Source organism: Acinonyx jubatus, chromosome C2 (genome assembly GCF_027475565.1).
Source record: "Acinonyx jubatus isolate Ajub_Pintada_27869175 chromosome C2, VMU_Ajub_asm_v1.0, whole genome shotgun sequence".
Taxonomy (NCBI): Eukaryota; Metazoa; Chordata; class Mammalia; order Carnivora; family Felidae; genus Acinonyx; species Acinonyx jubatus.
The window spans coordinates 25,152,034-25,168,118 of record NC_069384.1 but is presented as its reverse complement, the minus strand read 5'-3'; the positions used below and the strand labels follow the sequence as shown (position 1 = coordinate 25,168,118).

The window sequence follows — 16,085 nt, the reverse complement described above, 5'->3', positions numbered from 1 at the left end:
GATGTAATAAGATTAATGTAAAGATTAAATGTGTCATAGATAAATCACCTATTCTAACTCATAGTAGTAGTTTTTAGCTCAACTGAATCAGACAAAGATCCACAACGTCCCTGCTCCAGCTTTTGCGCCAGAGGGAACCAAGCCATCAGTAGAGGAAGCTCTTAAGAGCATTAGTTGTCTTCTCCCTAAACAGCAGGATACAGGAGGAGACTCAATGAATGAGAAAACTATGCTTGATGAGCCAATACTGTAAGGAGAAGCAACTTTCATATCTAGTATTACAAAATCAAAAACAAGACAAAAAACTTCTGCATGTTTTTATATATTTGATTTAGAGACAAACCTGTATTGACTGATCTCATTCTATAGCAAAACTGCTTCAACTGGTGTTAGGCTATTTAAATTTTGTCTTTATTCCACTTGATGTGGGTATTTATATACTGGTTAACTTTCTGAAGTCCCAAAATTTCCAAATTCCGGAACTTACCTGACTCCAAGGTTTACAGGTAAGGGATGGTGGACCTGGATAGATCTGGGAAATTAGTAGTATTGTTTTCAAACAAAATGAAGATATATGTAAATGTTTGTTGAACTGAATTAGATGGAGGATAACTAGAATGGAAAATTTAGAATAACCTAGGTGTTGATAGACATTATTGTCCTACTATTATTTTTAATGCCTTATATCTCTTCCCCTTTGATTTATTTTTATTTTAAAATTACTTATTTTAGGGACACCTGGATTGCTCAATCAGTTAAGTGTCAGACCTCAGCTTAGGTCATGATCTCGCGGGTAATGGGTTCAAGCTCTGCATTGGGCTCTGTGCTGACAGCTCAGAGCCTGGAGCCTGCTTGGGAATCTGTGTCTCCCTCTCCCTCTGCCCCTCCCCCACTTGTGCTCTCTCTGTTTTGAAAATAAATAAACACTAAAAAAATTAAAATTACTTATTTTAAAAATGAAGCTTTATTTTTTATTAATAAATAACTGGGATGAATCAAACTCGTTGAGCTCTCTATGTTTTTTCCTCTCCTTGTAAGTTCTTAATTAGAGTGGGCTTGACATGTGACTTCGTAATTTAATAACATCTATGACTCTATCCGAAAGTAATGAGTGTTTCTTACTATCAGAGGGTTCCTGGAAAGTTAGGGTGTACTTGACAAATGCCAAGAATGTGATGTGACTCACAAACATTTATGTATGCCAATATTTTCAGAACCTTTTTGATATTTTACAAACTTTTCCTCACTGGTATTTTTCTTCAAATATGATTTCTCCATATTTCACATTTCTCATGTAAATGTGTTACCTCAGGCAATAAGACATGTTCCTAAAGTCAAGGACGATCCCACTGCTTCCCTGGTATATAGCTAGAATTTTAATTTCATAGCTTAATGATTCAAAGAAATCAAATAATGTTCACAGATACCTGTGATATCAATGCTGTTTAAATCAATATGGAAAGTGACCAGTTGGCTGGATTTATTTGCTTCAATGCCTTGAATCAGTTCTTCTTTTACATTTTCATCTGACACCCACTGGGCAAAGAAAAGGTCAAATATAACTATAATGCTGCCATTTCTGTAAAGCAAAAGATGATATAAGAGGGAAAAGTCAGCCTTCATCAAATGATTCGTATTTAATTCATGTAAGGGGTCTTTGAAATTCTCTACAGTTATCACCTTATTACACTTGTGTAGTAAACCTTGGTAGGTTATGTCAAATATTACCTTAATTTACAGGTGGAAGAAAAGGGGATTGGAAAACTAAGTGTTTGTCCAAGAACACAGACATATCCAGAATTAAAGTTTTCTGAGTTCTACATTAGCACCTAATCCTCAGGCCAGGCTCTTCCCTAGGTTACCTGTGTCAAATTAAACAAAATCACATGGTGTCATGATATTTACTCTTAATTTACTATGCAAAGGAAAGAAAAGTGTGGATCTGTAATTTTTCACAGATGATTTCTAAGTTGGGAGAAATCTAAGATAGTTTCACTAATTTCAGAGTTTTCTATGTACTTTATAAAGGCCTGATAGCAAGCTTAGAGCAATGAATCATATCTACTTTTTCTTCTCTATTCTTAATATAAAAATATCAAAATATGCCCTGATTTCTAGGGATAGAAAGAAGATTCATACACGTGGGATTATTGGGGAAACGCAGTCCGTCTCATAGTCAGGAGTGGGGATTATTTTGCCTACATTATTTCTGACCATAACATTAGAATCCAATTATATGGCCCAAATTATATTCCCTTTTATTTACCCCCTGCTCTGAAACATCCATTTAAACAGTTTGATTAATTGGTGATTTGTTTACAGTTTAAACAATAAAAAAAATGAATAAATTTTTGGCCCAACAGGGATACTTGAGAGACTTTTGCTCTCCTGCCTACACTTCTGCTTGGCTCATGGTATTCTTCTGGGGTAAAACCACTTGGGAACCAAACTCTAGTCTTGATCTCCATCGTGTGCCCCTCAGAAAGCTGAGGGTACTCAGAGTATACTTGGACCCTAAAGAGGAAGCCTAGGGAGAATCAAATTTTCCATTGTATGTTTGCTGGTTCTGAAATTTGGGCAGTTACACTCATACCCTGTGGTATCTATAAGTTAATAAGATTCTTCAAGGACTTCCTCAACTCTAAAAATGTTCTTTATCTGTCCATACCATTGTCTTGGTAGAGCTTGCAATTTTTTTCCCCCAAGGACTATATATTGAATCAGAACATTCCTTGAATATCATAGTAGATCAGCATGTCCTCCAGGTACAATATTCTTTCTTAATATTGGTGCCACTATTCAGGTTTCACAGTTTAGCAGAGGGATTGTTGTCTTTGTAGCTGGTTTCTCATTTTGGAAATGAAGTGGCTTACTCTGATGTAATAATTTCACACTTTACCTCTATTAAATAAGTTATTTTTAGAAGTCAGAATGTTTAACTTCGCATAAATCATAGTAACCAAATGAGAAGATTCCTCAGTGACTGTTTAGTTCAGAGTTCCCCAAATTTACCCCTACATGGAACCACTTGCAGTCTTTGAAACAGGTACATTTTGTCACACATTGTCTTTTTATCTACTCTTCCACCTTCATTAATTCTGATCCTTAATTTTATTTGAGAATAACTCTCCATTTTCTCAGGAAATGTAATGTCTTCTCCAACCATTCTTCATGTGAATGGCAGTTTTATCCAAGGCCATATGAATGAAATGGAATCTGAGGGGACACTGGTGAGATGGAATCTGAGGCGACACTGGTGAGAAACTTCTGGAAAATTTGTCCATATCTACCTGGAAAAAAGCTCATAGTAGACTACTACTCTTCTTTGTTCAACATTATTATATTTACATGTGATTGTCAGAACTGCCACTACCATCTTGGGACCTTGAGACAAGCTATGGTTGATAAGCTAAAGATGGCATACTAAAAGAAGAAAAGCACCCAAATTCCAGCTTATGTCATTGTCATTGTACCATTGACTTAACCTCTGCTGAAATCTCCAGTTTTCTTGTGATGTCAGATGATAACAGCCTTTGCTGTTTATGGCACTTTTTGTCGTGTGTGTGTGTGTGTGTGTGTGTGTGTGTGTGGTGTGTTTGGAGAGACAGCAACAGCATGAACAGGGGAGGGGCAGAAGGAGAGAAAGAGAGAGAGAGAGACAGAGAAAATCTTAAGCAGGCTTCACATTTTGGGTGGAGCCAGACATGGGACTGGATCACAACTCTGGGATGACCTGAGCCAAAATCAAGAGCAGGATGCTAAACCAACTGAGCCACCCAGGGGCTTCTAGTCATGTGTTGTTAATTGGAGTTCTAAAAACCCTAACTGGCCAAAGAATTATTCACCGTGATCAAGTGGAATTTATTCCTGGGCTGCAGGGCTGGTTCAATATTTGCAAATGAATCAATGTGATACACCACATTAATAAAAGAAAGGATAAGAACCATATGATCCTTTCAATCAATCCAGAAAAAAACATTTGGCAAAATACAACATCTTTTCTTAATAGAAACCCTCAAGAAAGTAGGGTTAGAAGGAACATACGTCTACATCATAAAGATCATTTTTGAAAGGCCCACAGGTTAATATCATCCTCAATGGGGAAAAGCTGAGAACTTTCCCCCTAAGGTTAGAAACAGGGATATCCACTCTCACCACTGTTGTTCAACAAAGTACTGGAAGGCCTAGCTTCAGCAATTAGACAACAAAAATAAATAAATGTTATACAAATTGGCTAAGAAGAAGGCAAACTTTCACTTTTTGCAGGTGACATGATACTCTAAGTGGAAAATAAGAAAGACGCCACCAAAAAACTTCTAGAACTGATATGTGAATTCAGAAAATCCAGGACATAAAATCATTGTACAGAAATGGGTTTAATTTCTATACAACAATAATGAAGCAGCAGAAAGAGAAAACAAGGAATCTATCCCATTTGAAATTGCCACAAAACCCATAAAATACCTAGAAATAAACCTAACCAAATAGGTAAAAGATCTGTACTCTGAAAAATACAGAAAGCTTATGAAAGAGATTTTAAAAGGCACAAAGAAATGGAAAACATTCCATGCTCATGGATTGAAAGAACAAATATTGTTAAAATGTCAATATTACCCAAAGCAATTGATGCCATCGCTATCAAAATAACACCAGCATTCTTCACAGAGCTAGAACAAATAATCCTAAAATTTTTATGGAACCACAAAAGACCCCAAAGTCAAAGTTATACTGAAAAAGAAAACCAAAGCTCTGAGGCATCACAATCCCAGACTTTAGCCTGTACTACAAAGCGGTAATCATCCAGACAGTATGGTACTGGCACAAAAACAGACACAGAAGTTAATGGAACATAATAAAGAACCCAGAAATGGACCCACAAATGTGTGTCCAACTAATCCTCTACAAACCAGGAAAGAGTATCTGATGGAAAACAATTCAGCAAATGGTATTGGGAAAACTGGAAGGCAACATGCAGAAGAATGAAACTGGACCACTTTCTTACACCATACACAAAAAAAATTCGAAATGGATGAAAGACCTAAATATGAAACAGGAAACCATCAAAATCCTAGAGGAGAAAATAGACAGCAACCTCTTTGAGTTCAACCACAGCATCTTCTTACTAGACACATCCCCGGAGGCAAGGGAAATAAAGCAAAAATGACCTATTGAGACCTCATCAACTTAAAAAGCTTCTGCATGGTGAAGAAAACAATCAGCAAACTCAAGGGCAACCGGAGGGATGGAAGAAGATATTTGCAAATGACATCAGATAAAGGGCTAGTATCCAAAATCTATTAAGAACTTATCAAACTCAACACCCATAAAACAAATAATCCAGTGAAGAAATGGGAAGAAGACATGATTAGACACTTTTCCAAAGAAGACATCCAGATGGCTAACAGACACATGAAAAGATGCTCAACATCACTGAGCATCAGAGAAATACAAATCAAAACAACAATGAGATATGACCTCATATCTGTCAGAATGGCTAAAATCAACAACTCAATAAACAAGAGATGTTGGTGAGAATGTGGAGAAAAGAGAACACTTTTGCACTGTTGGTGGGATGCAAACTGGTGCAGCCACTCTGGAAAACAGTGTGGGGGTTTCTCAAAAAATTAAAAATAGAATTACCCTATGACCCAGGAACTGCACTACTAGGTATTTATCCAAAGGATACAGGAGTGCTGATTCAAAGGGGCACATGCACCCCAATGTTTATCTCAGCACTGTAGACAATAGCCAAAGTATGGAAAGAGCCCAAATGCCCATTGACTGATGAATGGATAAAAAAGATGTGATATATATACACAATGGAATATTACTCAGCAATCAAAAAGAATGAAATCTTGTCATTTGCAACAACGTGGATGGAACTAGAGTATATTATGCTAAGTGAAATAAGTCAGTCAGAGCAAGATAAGTATCATATGATTTCACTCACATGTGGAATTTAAGAAACAAATCAGATTAACATAGGGGAAGGGAAGGAAAAATAAGATAAAAACAGAGAGGGAGGCAAACCATAAAAGACTTAAATACAGAAAAGAAATGGAGGGATCTTGGGTGGGGGGATGGGCTAAATGGGTGATGGGCGTTAAGAAGGGCACTTGTTGGGATGAGCACTGGGTGTTATATGTAAGTGATGAATTACTGGGCTCTATTCCTGAAGCCAATACTACACTGTATGTTAACAAAGTTTAATTTAAATAAATAAATTTAAAAAAAAACCTAACTGGCATACAACTTCCAGGCTTTATTCCATGTTTATTTAAGCAGAAGCTCCAGAAAAGAGAGATTACTCTGTTTTTGCACTTAATGTTGGCCAACATTGTTATTTTAGCAACAAGGAGATTGAGGCCTGGACTAATGTAGGTTACTTTGCCCAGAGTTACACAGCCTATTACTCTCAGAGATAGGAATGAAGTCCAGAGTCTCTGTTTACAAGTGTGGTTTTGTATAGTTCCCATTCCCATACTGCCAACACCATCACTATCAACACCATAGGAACTATTTGTTGAGAGGAAAGACAATACAGTACGTTTGCTTAGATGCAGGTCCAGGTTTTTATTTTGCATTTTTATTAGATTTTTATATCAAATAAATGGGAAAGGTAGCTAGTTGGGTTTGGGGAGGAACAGATAGATAATTTTTCCCTGCATAATTTCAGGAGATAGAATCTTCTATTTTTCTCTTCCTTCACACTTCATCTTTATTAAATAAATAATTTTTAAAAGCCAGAATGTTTAACTTAATTTAATCATAGTGACCAAATTTTATAAATGAGAAGTCTCTCTCACCTTCTGCTGCTCTCCTTCTTCCTCCTCTCTCTGACACTCTCTTCCTTGTCCTACTTCTTCCCATCCCATCCCTCTACCCTCCTCCTCCTCCTGCACTTCCTCCTCCTCCTTTTTCTAATTATGCCTCCTTAACCGCCCTTTGCCCCCATATAGTTAAATGGACAGGATTAAATATGGACGGGATTAAAATACATTTCTCGGTCTTCATATCAAAATTTTAAACTTATCCTTGATTGCACAGTAGATAGTTTAATTCTTTAATTCAATTCTGATTAAATCTGAGCCGTTTCTTTTAAAAAATGTTCATTTATTTAGAGAGAGAGAGAGAGAGAGAGAGAATGAAAGAGTGAGCATGCATGAGTTGGGGGAGGGGCAGGGAGCCAGGGAGACAAAGAATACTTGGCAGCCTCTGGACTGGCAGCACAGAAACCAATGGATGGGGCTTGAACCTGTGACCTATAAATCGCGACCTGAGCCAAAATCAAGAGTTGGTTGCCTAACTAACTGACTGAGCCACTCAGGCACCCCTACATCTGAGTTGTTTATGTAATCTCCGCATGTTTAATTTGGCTGAATACTTGTGTTTATTTTATTTGAGTTAGAGAGTGAGTGAAGAAGTAAGGCATTTTTGTTAAAGAAAATACAAGTCTGGCATTTTCCTTCATTGCATTGAAAATGACTATATTAGTTCATAACCGGCATAAAAATACATAAAGATGTATCTTCTTAGCTGCAAATTATACATTTTATTTAGTTATTTGTACTTCAGAAGAGCAAGAGTTACACATTCTATATCTACATTTATTTGTTTATTTTTACAAATATCTTTTTGTGTTTTTAAGCTTTTTATTTTAATTCCAGTTAATTAGCATATATCACATGCAGTTGTATTTTTTAAAATTTCTCTTCCTCAGTGCAAATCTTGAGATAAGAGACATATATATAGAAATCAGGAAAAAACATAATAAACATTTGTGTTTTACCTAATGAGAAAGCTAAAGCTGTTATTTGATTGGTATGATACCAATCTCTATCACTGCTGTGAGATTGATTTTATTTATTAAAGTAAATGAGGATTCTTCCTTTAGGGAAATAACAGCAACAACAACAACAACATAGCGATGGCCGTTTTCATTTCAAAGTACTTATTCCAGTGGAATATCTGAGTTTTTTTGTAAAGCAGATAAATCCTATCACTGTATGGAAAGCCTGTGTGCAATAAATCAAAATGTTTCTTATCTCTTATTTTCTTAATGATATTGATAACCTCTAGGGTTGCTGAGTAAACAAAAGCCTTTCCTTTCCTAACTTTGTGACTTGTCTGTGCTCAAAGGGCAAAATAAGCTGCATATCGCCACAAAGGGTAAACAGCACTTTATTAAAAGAATCAACTGCTAAATGCTCTCTGAATCAAAGCACTTTCCACAAAGCAGAATGACATTAAGTGTTCCCAGAGGAGAGCAAACCTGCAGAGTGGCCACACATGCGGGCGCACACACACACACACACACACACACACACACACACACACTTGAATAGAGGAGCAGGAGTTGATATTAAGTAACACAATTTTTTAAATGTTTATTTTGAGAAAGAGCATGTGCAAGCAAGTGAGGGGCAGAGAAAGAGAGAATCCCAAGCAGGCTCTGTGCTGACAGCAGAGAGACTGATGGGAGACTTGAACTCACCAACCATGAGGTCATGAGCTGAGCTGAAATCAAGTCGGATGCTTAACCGACTGGGCCCCGCAGGTCCCCCGATATTGAGGGATATTTTTAAAAGGAAAGAAGGATACCTTGATGACTAAGTTTAGTTTTCTGAGTGCTATAATGTGACCATATACATGTGGATATAATGTGAGTTTAATTGAAATCAGTAAGAAAAAGGAAAATAGGTATTTTAAGGGATTTTTTAATCCACACTGTTGGTGGGGATATGGTTAGTTGAGAATTCAGTTATTTCTGTTGCCCATTTTATCAACTGGAATTTAAAATTAAAATAATTTATAAAGGTAATTAGGAGTCTGCCGCTTTATTCTGAGTATGTCATTTTATAAATGATTATTTAAAGTAAATCTAAATGTTTGCTAGTTGCTTTCTTTCCTGCTTCTGAATTTCTTTCTCTTCTCAGTCTTGCAAAGAACTGACCTATAATTTGTCTTACAGACATTTTCATGAAATTCTTTTGCATTGCATCTTTCAAATCTTTACTTCTGATTTAAACGTAGTTCAGGTACAACTGGGTGAAAGTATCTCTACATTGATACAGTGTATTATTTGTGAATCATTATAAAATACATAGCAAGATTTAGGTACTACATTGGTCTTCTAGGTAGCTATGAAGGAAGAGAAAGAATTAATTCCTCAGCTCAATAATTTATGGTTTCCAGTATAGTGGCTGTACCTTCTAGAGAAATAAAAGATTACTTATTAAATATCAAAGAAAATGCTGGGTTTGGTAAATGGGGTTTTGATCATCCATTAGGCCTATATATATAAAAGTCTATATTCAGCAATTTTTCCTCATCTAGTAAAAATAAAGCTATCCAGCATGTTGTAAACATGTGGATATGAAGACTTCCATTAGCAAAACTATCCTAATAAACTCTGCAATGGACTCTGTGCTTTGTATGGATTTCACTGAGCAGAGCCTGATATGAGACGCAAGTACCTGGGGTAACTCTCCTTAAGGAATGCTAAAATACTTGAAAAAAATCTGAATTAAGGCTTTAATGCACAGATCCACACTCAATCCTCTACAAAACTGGAAAAGAGAAATTGAATCTACATACTCCAAAATAGACAGATTGCTTGAAGTGACAAAAAAAAAAATCTCGCATGCATGTTTTTATTATCACAGAATATTGAATAAATATTATAAAAATACTCTTTTGAGAAAGACAAAACACAACAACAAAAACCTAAACCAAACAAACATACAAACAAAAACCTTTCCTAAGAGTCCACATGTCTCCTTCCAGTTCTGATATTGAGCCCATAAAAGAGGCTCTTGCTGATAATAAGTCCTGGAAAACAAGGGTAGAAGCCTCTGTATTGTAGGTAGCAATGAAGACAGTAGATGGGTGTAGGGTTGTTTGGCCATTGGGACTAAGATGTCATGAATATACAATTTGAACAAGAATAAGTACAGGTAAATAAATAGATGAGAAAGAAGTAAGAAATGAAAGAAAGAGCAAAAGAGATTTTTAAACTTTTTTTCTATTCTTGTTGTTTTCATTATGACTTCCACTGATAGGATTAGTTTTGTTCCAACAAGAAATGGCAAGTCCCCGAGTTTTCTTCTGCCCATTAAATAATCCTCATTTGACCTTGTCATTGTTTTTCTTTTCTTCTTCTTTTTTTTAATGTTTATTTACTTTTGAGAGTGAGAGAGCAGGAGTGAAGGAGAGGAGCAGAGGGAAAGGGAGGCAGAATCCAAAGCAGGCTTCAGGCTCTGAGCTGTCAGCAGAGCTCCACATGAGGCTTAAACCCACGAACTGTGAGATCATGACCTGAGCTGAAGTTGGCTGCTTAACCAACAGAGCACCCAGGCGCCCCCATACCTTGTCATTGTTTTTCTAAATGAGATCTCTGCCTTTGAGTTGACCTTCCTTCCTCTATTTGGTCACCAGGACTTAAAGATTCTTTTACCAAGTGTCTTTGTCACAAGGCTCTCTGACTCAGTTGTTCTTGATGTGAGGTAGTAGATGAGACTCACTTTACAGTTAGACTCGCTGAATTTCTCCAATGACCTAGAGTCCCTTATGGCTTCCACTTGAAAAAGGTTAAACGTCAGACTTCTAGGCTTATATTCAACACCTTCCTGTTGTCTCAACATCTTGTTGGACACTCACTGACAGACAGAAAACGTCATTAATATGCAACAATCCTTTCTGTAACAGAAATAGCTTCCCTTTTCTTCTCTCCTGAAGTAGACTTGTCTCATGCTTATCAGACGAAACCTTCCATGACTCTCCTTTCCAACCTGAGGGGCTCTTGAATTTGTAACACTTCTGTGCTCCCAGAGAACTAGTTTAGATTTTTTTTTATTAAAATTCTATGATAACAAAAAGTTAATGCCCTGGTCAGAGTATAGTTATTTTTATATCTGTAGGACAAGAGCTAAATAAAATATGTGGCACCTAACATAGTACTCAGTATATCAACATCAGGTGCCAAGGAAATGGTTTATTTACTTTCTAGGACTTTATAAAGTACATCCTCTGAGGCAGACATTAACTAGGTTCTGGAAATACAGGTATCAAAGATATTCTTTGCCCTGAGGGAGCTCATAGTCTAACAAAGGAGACACATTAACGATTATATTATAGTATGACAGTTGTTAATTTATTTGTAGGTACAGGATGCTAAGTGAGCAGGTCTGAGACATACCTAACTGGGGCGAGAGTATCATGTGACCATCCCTGTGGGAGATGCATGGACTGGTTCTTAATGGCTTGTAAGGATGGATTGTAATGATGGATGCAATATATAGTAAGGAAGAAATGCAGATCTAGGCAGTGAAAAAGTATACAAAAGAGAGAAAGCAGGATATTTTTGCGAGTGTACAGGTGATATGGTAGGGCTAGTGCAGAAGCCTACACGGAGAGGGGAAAGAAAAATAGAAGGTCAGAGTGCTTTTCTTAGACAAAACCCCAGAAAGTACCTACCTGCATTTAAAATGGTAACACTAGAAACAGTCTTCAGGTATTTGAAAGACTGAAATCTAAAGATAGAGGTATATTTATTCTGTAAAACCTTAAGAACTACCATCAGGATCAGTGGGTGAGAGTCAAAGAAATAAAGATGTTGAGAATAAGAAATAATTTTCTAGAAACAAATTATAAAGAAACAAGTAAAACACCTCAGTAACAATGATGTTCACAGCAACGTTGAGAATGGATTCCTAATTTTTATCAGATATCCTTGTATAATGGAATCCATTTTAAGCAGTGTGAATCACTTTCTTTTGTTGGATGACAATGAATTTCCCACTGAAGCTGTGGGCATTCCAACCTAAAGCAGGCAAGCAAAGGCAGACTACATCATTTAAAGTCTTTCTCTCTCCTGAATTCCTATTCTACTAACTGTATATACAACTTGCCATGTAATGTTTAGTAACATTAGTCAGTACACAATAAATGATATATGTGTAGTAAATGATAAATTAATAAAAGTAAAATTAATGAATATTCACATTTTATAGGTAGTGACTTTGCTTTCTGAGTGCAGCAGTGAATAAGTGTCTTTTCTCTGTGACTTTCAGTGTAAATGGAGTGTGATAAATGAGCATCTTTTACACATTCAGAGCAAATGAAACACTCTGTGTGCATTTGCATACATTCAACCTCAGCCCTATCCATGTGTTTTTGAAAGATTTTACTCAGGAGAGAGAAACATGTTGACTTAAGATAAATTATCCAGCGTTATTATTTGCTACTAATATGAAAGTTTATGCTATGCCACTTTCCTCATAAAATCCTTAGAAAAATGTTGAAAATTTTAAGTGTTCCTTTTTCTCTTGACAGTGGGTCACCCTGTTTTACATTTACCAAATATTAGTAAAAAATAAAATAAAATCATTATTTTGTGATTCTGGGCCTTCTTTCTAACAGTAGAAAATTTTTGAGCTGTACTTACTCAAATCTTAAAATTCTTGAGTTTTTATATTCATTTTTCAGATTACTTGATTGAAAGACATCATCTATCTAAAAAAAAGTTTAAAAAACAGTGTATTTAAGATTTAAACTTTTATAAAACATTTTAAACAAATTGATCTTTTTTTTCTGTTTAGAATTGGATCATAGGCCGTTTTCTTCTCTGTGGTGATAGGACTCATATATTTAAGAATTCTGGGCACATTTATTTACTACATGTATAATAAATACATTTATTACATTTATTTACTAATTTTCTCAAAGTAAGAAAATGGGATCTATGTATCTTTTGGCAAGTAGTTAGTGAAACTATGTTTTGAAATTTTAAATCAGCTGAAAAAAAAAAAGACAGTCTCCTACCATTTGCTGAAGGTCAAAAGCAAGAATTTTGAAATCTGCTGAGAGTTTGTCTTGCAAATTAGGGTTATACATGGCTCCAGCTGTTATTTTCAATGTCCCTCTGGCTTTGTGACTTTTTCCAAACACTGCATCTAAATGAATTAATAAGAAATAAAACACTAACAATATGAGTCATGAATAAGAGAGAATATGCACATTCCTGTTGATACTTAGACCTAAAGTTCATGCTTCCTGTGTTGGAGTGGTGGTTCTTGCTTTTTCTTTGCAGACTTCATGTTCCATAATTAGGTGCTTTTTTTTTTTTAAGCTATATGGTTGTTTTACAAGATTAAAAATAAACTTCTTTATCCTACCATTTTTTTCCTTTTCTTTGAAATCTAACCCACAGTCTAAGCTCCAAGTGTTATTTTATTTTATTTTATTTTTTTACTACTGAGATTCCTGTTGGAAGATAAGGGATAAACTTCCACCAATTTGGAGAACTGATCCAGGGACTCATGGTGAGAAATGGACCATTAAAAGTTTTAGAAGTTTGTAGTTGCTTTCAGATACTTCTTGAACACCCAGCATCCAGGGACACTGTTGGTTTTCTACATGCGGATTGCTGTGAAGATTTCAGTGTATGTGTTACTTTGAAAGATAGATGTGAAACTACTTTTTTTATTCTAGTAATTATAAAGTTGGCATGTATGACCTTTTGCCATTAAATGGTGACTGTTTTTATTGGAAAAGTTGTTGAGAATGCTGCAGGAAATATATTATCCCATATAATTAAAAATGTAAGTGGAAAGGTAATAAATTGAATATAAACATGGGTAATAAAATGCGCCATCAAGTTTTGCATAATCCCTTTACCAGAATATCTTTTTTGACATATGTTTAAATTAAAATGAGACACTTCAACTGAAACACAATGATGAAATCATTAGTAAATATGGTAATAATGATATATAATTGTTACATTACGGTATAAGAAGATGTTAGTTCTCCTTTTCCCAGATGGGGAAATTGGGGCTAAGATTCATTGTGAACACTTCCCAAGGTGATAATGACACAGATGACAGATCTGGAATTTGGACACTGACTGACATACTTTAGAACCCGAGATCTGTCATACATTGACACCAAACTTCCCAGACCAGAAAGAACATTAGAAACAATTTAAGCAATAAAGTTGCATAAAGTTCAGTCTAAACAGTTATCATTGCATAATTGGTGGAATATATTATCATTTATGCTATTTCATTTGTTTTTAAAAACTCAAAATTACATTTAGACTTGCATATTTAAATGTGAAATACAAAGAAAGACTGAGGAACTGTCCTGCACTGGAGGAGACTGAGGGAACAGGATAACTGTTCCTGTGTAGAAATCTGGTTTGAATCCTGAGCAGGTAAAGGACATTAGTGGGAAAACTGGCAAAATCTGAATAAAAGTGTGTGGTTCAGTCAATAATATTGTACCAATGTTAATTTCTTGGTTGTAGCAATTGTACTACGGATATACAAGATACTGACATTAGGTGAAGGTAGGCGAACGTTATATAAGAACCTACAATTTTTGCAATCTTTTTGTAAGTCTAAAATGATTTTTAATAAAAAGTAAAGCAATGCATTAAAAGTAGCATGGCTTTGTCCTCTAATATTCTATTTTAGATGTAACTCAACTCCTTTTTTATATTCAGTTATTCTATTAAATTGCATTAACATTTATAAATATTTATTTTTGTTTTGCTTGTAAAATAACTTTTGTAACTTCATTGAACATTAAGATTCCAATGGACTCTTAAATGATTACACGTTGTTCCAGTTACTTTTAGCGTTTAATTAAGACCAGAGCAGATGCTTTTCTAAAAGTCTAAGTGAACCTCTGTATAAAATATCCCAAATTTTCTTTTTCTTCTAAATACATCCCTTGTATACAGTATTTAAATGGAATTATATTGGACTTATTTTTTAAAACTATAAAGTACTGATACAAGTTTAAACAAATTACTTAACTTTCTTTGTCTCTGATTCCTCACCTCTAAAATAAGGGTAACAATAACAACTAAATCATAGATTTGTTGTAGAAAGAGAATATATTTGAAGATCTTTGAAAAGTTGATGATATAGATAATTTAGGTGTAAATAATAGTTACCTTTCTTTATTTCTGTTTATTAAAAATTGCTATTCAGGCAGTTTGAGACCTAAGTCTACAATTATATCTAAGTTCCCTTGTATTCTTGTAGTGCAAAGTCTACAATTATATCTAAGTTCCCTTGTATTCTTATTGTTGGTCTAATAAGAAAATGAAACTGTTATTCCCTAGAAATAAATAATATATTTCCTTTAACCTTGCCTACTTACTGACTTGAATAGTCAACAACATTTTAATATATTTATGATTTAAATTCCATCAGAAGAAATCTGGGCTATGAAACTTAGTTACATGTTAAAACTAAAAAAAAAAAAAAAAAACTTAACATCTTTTATTTTAAAAAGCTTAGTTTCATGCTTGAATTCTGAATTAAATTCCAAACTTGATACCGAAAGCATCTGAATGCGACATAGGTGTCTTGTCATGAGAGCACAGAAACGGAGAAGACATCCTGGTGGGATAACTGAGATTAACCTGGGCACATTCATCAGAGAGTCTCTTCCTAAACCAAAGCCACAGGGCTTACCTCTTTCTGATCCCTCGATTGCCAGCCAGGACACTGCAAATAATCCAGCACAGAGTGTCACCAGTAAGGCAAAGAGAGCTGCAAACAGGACCTCGTAGGTGCTGAGAGAATGGTGCCTTGAAGGTATACTTCTTTTTGACACCATTTTTGGGTTTTGAAAGTATGCCAGTCTAAGAACTGTGAAAGAACATAGACCCCTGCACCAACTGAAGAGCAAAACCTCTCAAATTGTCAAAGATTTGTAAAGCAACAACATAGGTCTATCTTACTGTTACTGGCTGGTGTAAATAAGTTGTGCATGACCCTTTAGCAACATTATGCCTCTATACATTGAGTAGCTTAAAAAGGGTGGTTAATCTTTAAGAAGATATTAATGAGTAAAGATACGGCCAGAGTTATAAACGTTAATCACCTGAACAGGCCATTTGTCGAGGTGAATGAAATTAAATGCATGTTGTAAACAAAAAGGACCCTTTATCATTTCCAGAACTATTAGGAAAAATAGGAAATTCATGGCAGGCCAATTAGTTATTAGCCACATGCAGTTGATATTCGTGGTGACTTTCTAACAGATCAACTTTGTACTCTCTGGCTCAC

The 16,085-nt window shown here is 35.3% G+C and overlaps 1 protein-coding gene across 1 annotated transcript in view; it reads right to left on the bottom strand.

Annotated features, from left to right (window-relative positions):
- Positions 1–15,814, bottom strand: part of TMPRSS15 (transmembrane serine protease 15) — a 120,290-nt gene extending 104,476 nt beyond the window's left edge. Inside the window, exons 1-4 of the mRNA XM_053220661.1 lie at positions 15,489–15,814; positions 12,823–12,953; positions 12,446–12,513; positions 1,428–1,579 (exon numbers count right to left, since the gene is read on the bottom strand). Of these exons, the coding sequence (XP_053076636.1) occupies positions 1,428–1,579; positions 12,446–12,513; positions 12,823–12,953; positions 15,489–15,633 (496 nt within the window). The 5' untranslated portion in view covers positions 15,634–15,814. The remainder of the gene's footprint in view (positions 1–1,427; positions 1,580–12,445; positions 12,514–12,822; positions 12,954–15,488) is intronic.
- Between the last annotated feature and the right edge of the window lie 271 nt (positions 15,815–16,085).